Below are 12,479 nucleotides of genomic sequence, written 5' to 3' on the forward strand. Positions count from 1 at the left end.
GGTAAGTGTAGCCAGAGGCAAATGGTTAAAGCCTGCAGAGCATGGAGGAAAAGTTTTTATCCTTTGGTATGGAAGTAATCAGAAATCCCTCCAACATAAAGTCCATGTGTATTGGTTCCAAGCTGATTTCATGACATGTATGGTGAATATGGTGAAGCACACAGCAGTAACTTGTCAATCAACAGCATGTTTCTTTTTATTGAAAGTGTTTTAGCACCCAAAACTGCCACCCACAGCCTCAGCACCTCCTCCGGCTTGATTTGTAGTACATCATCAGACCTACATAGTACCCCAGCCTGGCAGCGCCACTCTGCAGTGGAAGATAGACATGATGTTGCTGTCTGTACCGCTTCACGGCCCCGGAGCCACTCTCAGAGCCAAACCCATGGAGCCACAGCCTGTCATTTCCCCCGCGAAACCCAATTATGCTCCCTCCAAGCCAAAACCAATGAGCTGAGGAGCTCTGCGCGGCCAGAGATGGTTCAGAATGCTTGTGGAGAGGACAAGGGGGACTTTGTGTGTGTGTGTGTGTGTGTGTCACAGAGTGCATGAGCTGACTGCACACCGCAGTTTGTCTGAAATCCCGTTCCCCCCCTCCCCCCCCCCCCCCCCCCCCCCCCCGTACCCACGACTCATCTACACACATCCCTGTCACCACGACACGTCTGGGATTGCCAGATCTGACGGTGGGCTGCCAGAACTGAAGTCCAACGAGGTCACAGTAATGCACACTGGCGCCCCCGTCCAGAGCCCTGCAGATCTCATTCACCCCTACTGTACCTTCTTGTATAGGAATTCCATGGATGCTGCAGTAAAAGTCTGCGGTGTCTAATGTGTGTGGCAGACCCGCCCACTCCCACCCCCACCCCCTCCGCCACCTCCCACTACACACCGCATGCATGTGTATGCATGCTCGCTCCCTCCCGTAGCTGCTCCGCTGCACGGGCTGTGTTGCCGTTATGATCCCTTGGCTGCCAGTCAGTAGCATGATGGGATGAGAGAGGAGGGAGTTCACCATACATGTGGCCCACATTACCCCAGGCATGCGTTCTCGACTGAAGGATTGAACTGCTTAATTATGTGGCAATTGTGCGAGAAAATATTTTAGGATTTTTTTTTTATTTTTATTTTATTTTTTTATAAAAGCGATCCACCCATTCGCTGTGATCCCAGTTGGAGGCTAACATTCCACCGGCCCAGTCAGACACGGCAGCGTATAAACTGAACTCCCTCTGCAGTGATCGTGTGCGTGAGTGTGGACTTTCCACTTGTTTAAAAGCGACTGGTAGCCTCATTAGCTAATGTTGTATTTCCTTATGTTTTCCAGGTGATGAAAGAGGTGTGCGTTAATGGGAGTGTGGACTTGGACGGAGCTGGATCTGGATCACCGGTACACAAACCTGAACTGGAAAAGGTATATATATCAAATAAAAAAAATACTCTGATGCTGATAGATGATGACGCTGCACAATTCTATCAGCAAATGTTAATGTTCACATCAATTGTCATCAGTGCACAAAGGTTTGTTTGACATCACATTAGCAAAGGATCTGGATTCACTCCGAGGCTTGAAAATCTCTCATTAAATACGTAACAATACGTAAGACATTCAGGTACCAGCGGGATGTTTTAGCCTTGGCTCATTATTGTTTCTTCCATACACACTGGGACGTAAAGGCCAATGTTTTGTATTCTATAGTTGTCATCTCATCGTGATGAATATGAGTTTAGCTATTACTCACAAAACTGAAATGATTCTGCCTCCTTTGCTTTATGAGGTTATTACACATCACTATTTATGACTTTTACTGCTCAGATTTTCAGTTAAAGTCACTTTTTCTCGTTAAAGCAGCATTTTTAAAAGCACATACTATGTTATTTGAACATCTACCAGAAGTAGCAACATCAGCTTTTTAAAAAAAATTTTTTTTTATTTTATTTGATCTTAAATTGAAAACTGAATAAATGTAACTGATATGGTGACATTGTTAAACCAAAACAAAGAGCTGAAAGATGCTAAAATGTTGCAGAGAAAATTCTCTGTGGCTTTTTTTTTTTTTTTTTTTTTTACTACAACTGACTCCTCTTAAATGACATTTCATTATTTGTTAGTGTTATAAGTGTTAGAAGAGTTAGATGTGATAAAATTCCATCAAACCACAACCTCACCTTTTGTTTCAGTAGTGAAGGATTGTTAATTCTTGTGAACCTGAGAGGCAAAAGTATTAGATTTTTTTTTGTCGTTTCCACATATCAATACGTCAATGATTGTGTTGTCAAAGACAAACATTTACAAATACACCTCCATCCCATAAGGGCGTCTTCTCTTGGCATAATTTAATATAATCCCGCTTGGTAGTAAAATGTGTTTTCCAAACAACACTTAGATCCATATGGCACGGGATGGAAAGTTTAGGGAGCTGAAGGGAAAACACTGCGTTATTGGTTTTCATTGGGAAAAGCGGGAACAATCGCTGGCGACATCCTGAACCCAGCACATATATGTGTGCCTGAATCTATGCATGTGTGTTTTGTGGTGGAAAATGAGCTACATCAGAGGATCTTTAATGACAAACCTCTCCTAACTTGGCACAGCAAACACAAGCCCAGCCTAATTATTCATCTCTTAACATGTTACAGATGTTCCGCAGGGATTTTTACAGTGTACAATGTAATTAGACAGCTGTGTTTGTGCGTTAAAGCCTCCCTCGACCTGTCTGTTTTCAGGAAAGTACAGTTTTGTTCACTTTGTACCTTCCCGTGCTCCCATTCCTCCTCTTCTGTGGCCGTTCTGCTTGTTAGAAGGCGTCATGTGACAGGCCGAGCTCAGACGGTGAAGCGACCCACGAGAATGGACACAGCGACTGCAAAGACCAAGGTGAGAGTCACAGCAACAGTAACCAAATAATGTGGTGCCGTTTTCAAAAAATAAAAAGCTGTTGCTTACCCGAGTGATTCCTTTACATCCAATTCATTCAGTTTTTGCGATAAGCATAAAATGTCGTCCCGAGGAAGAACCCTCTGTGGTGTACTGGAAATGATTTCTGGTTCATTTAGACATTAAGACAATAAGAGCAGGTTGACAATAACAATAACCAACATGGATGAAGTGACATAAATGCAAGAGTAAGATGTCAGTATGGACATGGATATATTAACAGATTTCCCCGCAAGTGTTTTACAGCAGAGGCAGTCGGCGTAGCTTGAACTTAACCCTTTCTCTTCTACTTCTGTCTCTTCTACCCGAACAGTCATGTGCTTGTTTACGCGACCGTAGATCATTCGAATGATCACAGAGTGGCTTACAACCTGTGTTGATGAATAAAATCATACTAATTTTGTATTTTTCCCTCGATAGGTTGATTTATTCTTTGTCAAATCAGTGCGTCCCCGCAGTCAAACCCTTTTTGGCCCTTGTCGGGTCACTGTGGCTCAATTTGAGCAGCCCAAAAAGGCCCACATTCTGGGTTATCTCTGTGGGGCCCTAGCATGACGCAAGTGCTCAAAGAGAAAACTCCACAGCACACCTCATAGGGGCCTCAATGACCACACAATTGTTTCCTATTCCGAGGCCCATTGGTCTAGAGTCCCCAACTCCTGGTCCTGTTGTTTTGGGCCACAGCAGAAAAATCTCAACTCAGGGTCCACTTACTCGCTTTTTCTAAAGCTTTGCAAAGTCTGCAAATTTCCAGAGATTTGCCGTGTATCACACAGTTTTCATCTGCAATGTGGGAAAAGTAAAAGTGCCTTGAACGAAATTAAAACAGCCGCTGAGCTGCATGTCAACAGATATCTTCATATCTGCAAATAAATAAACTCTACAGGCTGATGAAGATTATGTGATACAGTTGAAAACATCCAAACAAAGTTAGTAAGTGCAACTTGAGTCGGAATGTGTGACATTTCAACATCTGCAAATGGTTAGATGTTTAGTTAAAAGAATACATCCTCAAACAGTACCTGTAATTGAAGCCCTATAACACAACACAACACAACAGTAATAGGTAAAGTAAATGGGTGATAGGACATGATCAACATTGGTGTTTCTTTATCTCAACTTGGATCCGTTTCTAAATTTAAATAACGGCTGCCTTTCTGACACAGTCGGTCTCATAATTTAAAGAGGAATCTCTGCCAGCTGTGGAAAGGTCAGCCTTTAATAATAATGCATGAAGGCTGAATAATGAGCATTTTGGATTTATGGTAACATGGTCTTTATGAAGGGATGGTCTTCCCCTGCTGAACAACACGCCAAAACAAAGAGATATGGTCAAAATCCTCGCCCATTATTCACCGTGTCTCCTCTGGGAGACAAATCTCATTTTACTTGTCAGCTCAGTTATTTGGTTTTGCAACCAAAATTGAACACTCTTATTTTTTTCTTTCTTTCGACTAGTTCATTTTTCCAGGGTTAGGTCTTAAACCGATTTCCCAACAGCAGTTAATTTTAAACCTCCTATCCAGTTGTATTTTTATTTTTAAATCAGCTCATAGCTGTGATTCACGGACTTGGTTGTGTAATTTATGTTTACGTGTCGTTTCTGGGACACTACAAGGAATGCTGCAATGGGATCAGCAGTGATCTTCCAGATATAAAATAATTGTCTACTCCTCTAGAGGGGCTGCCCTGTAGTGTCCAGAATTAAGTGGATCAGACTGGATTTGATCCCTGACACCCACATGTTCTGGACTCCTATCTGTAAAAAAAACAAAAACAACTCCAAGAAGTTTTTATTTAGTCAGACTTTATTGTGCATCTTTATGTCAGATGAGTTGAGACACTGGGCAGCATACCAAAAATGTACCAGAAACCCCAGATAATGACACACTGCGAAATCAACAGTAGTAAACATGATTAATTTCAGAGACCACACTGCAATTGGTCCCCCAAAGGAAAATTATTTGATGAATGGCTATTTACTTCATTTCAACAGTCACTGTAAATCAAATGGAAAAATTTCAAGCAGCTTTGGACATGGTAGAGAAGATTATTTGTTTCGGGCGGATTTGAAAAGAATGGATTTTCAAATTCAAGTCAATCTTCACTTTAATCTGATATGGATTCATAAATCCTGAGATCGATCTTTCAGCAAAGGTCCAGTAAATCCAATCCAGTAAAAAAACGAGTAGTCCGAAATATATTAATACATCCATAATACACAAAATCTGCTGTTGCATCATTTAGAACTTCACGTCAGGGATTCTTCTTTTTCTATATACTTAGCAGTAAAGTCAGATAGCATCATCTCACTGAGCCAATAAGAGCTTCCATATTCAGTCCTCAGCCTACAATAGCCAACCAGCCAATTGGAAGCCACGTTGGCGCTGATTGATGCTTTGTTTAGCCAGTGAGACTCTGAACACAAGTATATACAGCTTCAATGGGCGGGTCTTATACCAGAAAAAAAGAGCATCTTGTTGTTGTAAAAACTTACTGTTACTGAATAAAAAGTGCATTTATGATACTGCTTCGGGGGCTATTCTTAATGAAAACATTCACATTTTTAATATGTTAGAGGGTTCCTTGTACAATTTACAGAATCACTTCTCTGAGATTCTGTTTCACGTCCGAGCAAAATTGTTACTGTAACTGAAACATCTGTAACAGAATCGAGTATCCAATCGAATCAAATCAGATTGAATCGGGACCTTGTGAATCAGAATTCAATCAATTTGGGAAATCAGTGGCAATACCCAGTCCTATTATTTGTTAGCTATAAAGAAAATGGACAGAATTGACAGAGGTTTTGGTCTGGATCTATCAACATTGCTCTCTGACCTTTGGAAGTACTGGTAATCCTGACGCCCATAGCAACACGTGGATAATCAAAGCACTTTGCCTTCGTGTTGCAGCTCAGCTCGCTGTGATTTATAGCTTTTTTATGTGGGCCTGTTTTTGTAAGAATCACTGCAGGCTTTCCTCATTTTGAAATCTCTGCTACATTTTTATTATCGTGCAGTAAACAGAATGAAATAAGATAATAAACACCACTGCATTCTTGGTTTTCACTCATTTTCCTCGCGCTGCGATCATTCAGTCCTGAAACCGTCTCTTCAGCGCAATCAGCCACATTCTTTCCGTGGCTGGTAACAAAAAGAGCTGATTTACTGGAATCAAATTTACCTGATCAGAGTTTTCCTCCTCTGCTGCTCCTGAAGGGAAAACTAATAATAATATCTCCTTCTTTAAAATGGTTCGAATCGCTTTCGCATATGTGTGTCTGCTTTCCACCTCCGGCCCGCATTGTGTGTTTGTATACTTTTCGCATTACGAGAAAAACCTTGCGACTCAAATTGAGTGCAGACGGCTTCCTATTTAATTAAGGCAGTCGCCATGGTAGTTGTCACATCACATCAGGGAGGAAAACGCAATACGGAAAATCTTTTGAAACAAGCTTATGAGCACCTTAAAAAAAAAAAAAAAAAAAAAAGAATGCAAAGGGTTTCTGTCATTACAGTATCAGCTTGGACGACCGTTCGTGAGTTTTCAGCAGCTTGGGTGATGATTTCTGCAAGGCAGAGACATCGTGCGGGTCCAAAGCCGCCCCGGTGATCGGGTGTATGGAGTATGTTTCTGTGCGCACATGTGTGTAGAATCAGTCCAGACACTCAGCATGACATAAGCGAAGGAGAATGCTTTTTATTCTCCTCCCCCTCTGTCTGTTTTGCCTCGATATCTGGCAGCTGAGACAGGTTCAAATTCAAATGTATTTTTTTTTTTCCTGTCCTTTCTTCATGATATAAACACATTGAGGCGCATACATATCTTCTCTTCTTTTATTTTTTTACTTGGATTCTCACACACACCACAGACCACAGTATCTACTGAACATCTGAGCCAAGCAGAAGCTATTTTCCTCGTACAGACAGACACGGCGGCTCAGACGAAGCCTCTTAAGACCTGGCTCGCTCAACGTCAGCCGTCCCTCCAGCAGAATGTGCGCCGTCACTCCTCTCTTTGGATAAAAACTAGGCCAGCTTATATCGGCCCGTTCGGACCAGTGGGCATGCTGGGATTTGAAAACGAGCCTATTTCACCAACAAAGAACCCACAAGGGTCTGATTAAACCCACAGCAACTCAGTCTGACCTCATGATTGTTTATAGTAGAGTCTAACGTTGCTCTTTCTTCTTCTTCTCTTTCTTCAAGTCCTGGATTACAAAAGCATCTCAGCATAATTGAATCAATATAAATGAACATACAAGATGTCTCTTGGTAATATCCTGTGTTTACACAATGATGTTGGAGCACATTAAGTCTGCAGGAGTCCTTCAGCGTCAACATGACGTCGTGTTTTACTAACTTCCTCTTCGTTGTAAGTCATGAATTTAAATTCACCATCTCTGCATCTGTCAGGAAAAGGAAAGAAAAACTCAAAGTCCGAGCAGAAGACCGGGACCGTGGGGAAGGGAGCGGGCAAGAAGATCACCAAGATCATCGGGCTGGGGAAGAAGAAGCCATCCATGGACGAACAGACTTCATCAGCAGAAGAAGACGTACCCACATGTGGTAAGACACAGAGCTTTAAGGTCTCAGTGTTATTTAAATGAACTATCTTATGTATTTTCCAACCAAATGGTCTCTTCGTTCCAAAGACTGCACTTACAGGCAGGGCGGCATCACATCTTGTAACCCCTGATTATCGTTACACAAAATGTCCTTGTGCTGTTCAGGTCTAACAGACCACATACAACATTATTTATACTTTGATCATTTTGAATGATGCCGATTGTTTACACCCGGATTTACTTACGAGCAGCCTTTCCTTCTTTTTCTGTGGCATTGTTGTGTTTCCTTGGTACAGGACTGCCACCTGCAGATTAGTGGAGTTGTGCGTATGCGTCGTCATGTGCGCATGTGCCTCATCACACAATAAAAGACATTTTACAAATACACTGGTACCAATGTATAAACATGGCCCCATCAAGCCTGAACTAAAACGAAGGATTTATGAACAGGCACCCACAGAAGGGAGCTCCCTGTCTAATTTGATCTTGCAGCGGGTCAACTGATGGAGCGTGGAGACAAATTCAGCTTCTCAGTTATATCAACCCCTCACGGCAATGAATTAAACATGGTATGTGGGAGTCCGTGGTGTAAAACCTCCTGAGGCATTTACTGGGGTCCCAGTTGATCTGGAGACAACTGTGGTTACCGGGGACGACAGCAGGGAGTCTGAATCATTTGGATGCCTGACTTCTGCTCAGCATGACTCACGGAATGACCACGGAAGCAAACACAGCTTGAACAACTGGTGGATGTGTTTACTGCACAGCTGAACTAACAGCGGGCCGCGAACGTTCATCACGCCGTGTTTTGATAAGAAGAAAATCGGCAAAACTCACCTGAGGTGCTTTTGTACAATATCTAAAATCGAAAAGCTTTTAGATTCTCTCTCACGCCCATTGAACTTCACCGTAGACCACAGTATCTACTAAACAAGTGAGCCAAGCAGAAGCTATTTCCCTCGTAAAGACAAACAAGAGCCTCTTAAGACCGGCCTTACCCAACGTTAGCTTTCCTTCCAGCAGAATGTGCACCGTCACTCCCCCCCCCCCCTCTCTCTCTCTCTCTTTTTCTCTCTTTGGACAGACAATAGGTCATGTATGTCTAAATCTGAAGGATTAGAACTGGAGCTGCCTCTCTCAAAGCTGACTTTATTCGCTGTGTCCGACAGGCTACCTGAACGTGCTGTCCAACAACCGCTGGCGGGAGCGCTGGTGCCGCCTGAAAGACAACCAGCTGCTCCTCCACAAGGACCGGGACGACCTGAAGAGCCACATCGCCTCGCTGCCCCTCCGAGGCTGCGAGGTCAACCCCGGCCTCGACCACAAACACCCTTTCGCCTTCCGCCTGCTCCGTAACGGACAAGAAGTGGCCGTCCTCGAGGTGAGCCTCCGAGGTTGATTCTCGACACGAGGAGATGTCAGCCATTAAAACTCCTCTGTAAAGTATTTAAAGAAGCAGGAATGCCTCCAACTACATCAAAATACCACCGCAAGCAAACGCTGCCCGTCATGTTTTCCTCCTTATTCTCGGCCGTCCTCTCATGTGGTAACGCGTCTCCTCCAGCCACCGGTGACTTGTGTCTGTGTGTTTGATGTAGCTGGTGTGGGGGGAAACTTCCTTTATTTGCCATCTTGTTTGTTTTGATTCTATTTCCTCGCGTCGTCGGCACGCTAACCTCTGCGAGACATTTCTTTTCCATACATAACCGTATCATTACCAAGCCTTGGATGGACGGTAACATGCAAAACTCTCTTGAACCTTCTCGAAAGCCTTTTTAAGGCTCCGATTCATTTTGGGCATTTTATTTCTGCCGTTTTCAGTGCGGGGATTAAGATAACAGCTTAACATGAACGCCGTTAATATCGTGTAAACGGGTAAGATTGCCTTCCTGTGACTCTGTCCTTTGCCTCCAGGCCTCCTCCTCTGAGGAGATGGGTCGCTGGTTGGGGGTTTTATTGGCTGAGACTGGCTCCACCACCGACCCAGCCACCCTGCACTACGACTACATCGACGTCGAGACCACCGCTAACGTCATTCAGCTGGCCAAGCAGTCCTTTTGGTGAGGGATACACGCGTGTTCTCTTCGACGCTTACTTTTTTTCTCTTTGTCCGACATGTTAAATGTGGTTCTTAAGAAGAATAACATTGCTGCATTGTACTTTTTGATTTTTTTTTTTTTTTTTTTTCAACTTTTCTTTGTTTATAAATTCAAACAAATTTTGTAGTAGCGGATTTCTACGGAACCTTAAACTAGAAAAGTAATTTACTCTTATTTGAAATGAACAATTATAGAAGTATGAACAGTTTTGTGCATAAATGTCATTCTGCAATGTATTTTTGTGTGATATTGTTTACTATAATATTTTAAAAAGCAATACCTAATTTCACTAGATAGAGTATAAACAGCACAGTGTCTTTATCCTGCAGGTTCTTTTGGAGAAAGTAGAGTTAGAAAATGATCTGTTTTTGCTCATCATCTTTTTTTAAAACAATTATTTCCAAATTGCCAATGTTCCTTTTTCGTACAATTTTCCACTCCTTTTAAAATTGACCGTCCAATTACGATTTTTGTTTTTGTACTCTTGTGGGAAACAAATCGTGTTTACAGAGTATACATGCAAAGCTACAATGAGGGCTGGTTGGACAGTGGTTATAGAAATGCCAACTCGACAAGTTCTGAATGCTCAGCATTGAAATGACTCGTATAGTGAATCTGATCTGCATCATTTCAGTGTGACTGTCTCCATTGTGTAAAATGTCATTCATCGGCCCTCATTGTGACCGAAGGCTTTGACATTACCGCTGCTTTCCTCCTCAGTTTCACCAGTAAGCGTGCCGTCTCTCCCAACCCATACCTGGACAACCCAGTCAACGGCTACGCCTGCCCCACCGGCATGGCACTGCACTACGACGACGTGCCCATAAACGGAACGGTAGGCTCACGCCTGCTTATTGACATCAACGCACAATTAGATATTGAACTCATGCAGCTCCACTTACGATACCCATCAACATTGTATTTGTTATTCAAATTCCCGGCTGGACTCCATCCCGACGGGCTTCTCTTTCGGCCAACATTTCGGTTTCTGTACGCAGCATGAAAGGTTCGGCGTGTAGGATTTGTAACGTCAGTATAGCAATGTTAGAAAAACAGTCATTAGTAGATAGAAGTGTAATAAACAAATAGCCACACAATCATCCTCAGTGCATGCAATTGCGGACCAAATAAACATTGTGATGTGTTTTTTTCTGAGATCAACAATGAACTCTCAAATCAGATCCGTTTGAATAAATGGAATCCCCTCTCGTTTTTTTTTTTTTTTAGTTCTGGTGTTTTTTTTAGATCAAGACTCAATCTCCCATTAAAGCCCTTAATGTTCCATCACTATTTCTTTGCGAATCCTCCTGACTACCAGGCAGAAAAAAAACCATATAAAAACATGCTGAAAGTGCACATTCAGCCTGGACTCTTTAGTACTTCTGAAAACTATTGCTCGTTCCATCTGCACTAAAGGAACCGCACCATCTTGTTCTGTGCTATAAAGCTGAAATCTTTCATATATTTATTAAAAAAAAAAAGTTTTGGGCATCTTTACTTAAAGGGCTAATCCTGTTATTTGAGTTCAGATCAGACGAAGGATTTGCGACGTAACTCTCCAGTCTGCAACTTTCTGAAACCTGACAGTTTACATCAAAGCAACTGGACGAGATGCCGGAATATCTCCATGACAACGACCTTCTGTACTTCCATTTGAACTGCCGGCGTTTCAGACTTTATTGCTGCCCTGATATAATTTGATATCATCTTAAATCATGAATTGGGATAGTGACATTGACTGACTTGCAACGGATGCATTTTAGTGGTGATGAAAAACAAGACGGTCGAGAGTTTGGAGCTGCCCACGGTAGCTTCAACGGAATACTCAGGAGGCAGAACGTATGCCATGAACTTGAGAAAGGGGATCTCCCTCTTTTGTCAATTTCTCCCATTTTTTTTTTCTGGAGTAGTTGTGTCATTTCGAGGGATTGGCTTATCGTCTAATCAGCAGAAAAAAAAAAAAAACTGTCTATTCCTCAAATAAACCGATGAGGTGATCCTTCTCTTTTCTGATTGGCTGTTCAAAGAGGTGGCGTGCTTTAGCTTGTAAAGCTGCCCATTTGGTGACTTGCTGAGACGGGCCAGTTCACACTGCTGCAACTTTTTTCCTGCAACGTCCTAAAAGAATTTCATCATGTCGCAGATCTTCGGTCTGAACTGGACTTCTGTACTTATTAACATTTATGAAGCTCCAGCAGAGGCAGAGGAGACATGAACACATTAACTGTTTACAGGCTGAGTGGTACTCTCCATGTTGAGTGAGCTGATTTACATGTGTAACATTAGAGGAGTTTGTCTTTAATGTCAACTATTGAAATAACACATGCTGTGAAGATGTATGCTATTAACCTGACTCTGCTGTCATCGCTTCCTTTCTGTTCCCCTTTATGTCTTTCTTTCCTCTTATTGTGTCCCTTTTATTTTCTTCTCTTCACTGCTTGCACGCTTGCCTGGTCTAACCCTAGGACCCGGAGGTGCTGTACTCCAGTCCCAGCACAGGGGGGCGCCAACTGAAAGAAGAGGTGCACTATGAGAACGCTGACCTCTATGAGAACATGCCCAAGCTGGCCCCCCGCTATCCTCCCAAGCTTTCTTCTACTACTTCTTCTTCCACTTCTACCAATCACTATAAAACCCCTGTTTCTAAAGTATCTTCTAAGTTCCTCACTGCTGATTCTAAAACTAAAGGCACTACTCAGGTGACTAACAAGCCAGCCCCTTAATCCCTCGTGTTTTGCTCTTCCATGTTTGTATATTCCCCGTGTTTTAATTAACCTGTCTGTAATGAACTGTAGGATTCCCTTTGGTGTTTTAAGTACTTCTTTTTTTTTTTATGGTCCAGTTCAGTTCGTGATTTGTTTTGTTTACCGTG

General features: G+C 42.6%; 1 protein-coding gene across 4 annotated transcripts in view; it reads left to right on the top strand.

The window, feature by feature from the left end:
- Positions 1-12,479, top strand: part of afap1 (actin filament associated protein 1) — a 57,146-nt gene that overhangs the window by 35,362 nt on the left and 9,305 nt on the right. For 3 of the 4 annotated variants that reach the window (XM_069159115.1, XM_069159116.1, XM_069159118.1), the window contains exons 7-13: positions 1,328-1,414; positions 2,803-2,878; positions 7,357-7,509; positions 8,678-8,889; positions 9,423-9,568; positions 10,328-10,442; positions 12,073-12,306. In XM_069159115.1, the coding sequence (XP_069015216.1) occupies positions 1,328-1,414; positions 2,803-2,878; positions 7,357-7,509; positions 8,678-8,889; positions 9,423-9,568; positions 10,328-10,442; positions 12,073-12,306 (1,023 nt within the window). The remainder of the gene's footprint in view (positions 1-1,327; positions 1,415-2,802; positions 2,879-7,356; positions 7,510-8,677; positions 8,890-9,422; positions 9,569-10,327; positions 10,443-12,072; positions 12,307-12,479) is intronic. The other variant, XM_069159117.1, reaches the window with a different exon arrangement.

This window comes from Embiotoca jacksoni, unplaced genomic scaffold, assembly GCF_022577435.1.
Source record: "Embiotoca jacksoni isolate LCO1_2020_lvr unplaced genomic scaffold, fEmbJac1.0.p SCAF_24, whole genome shotgun sequence".
Lineage (NCBI taxonomy): Eukaryota > Metazoa > Chordata > Actinopteri > Embiotocidae > Embiotoca > Embiotoca jacksoni.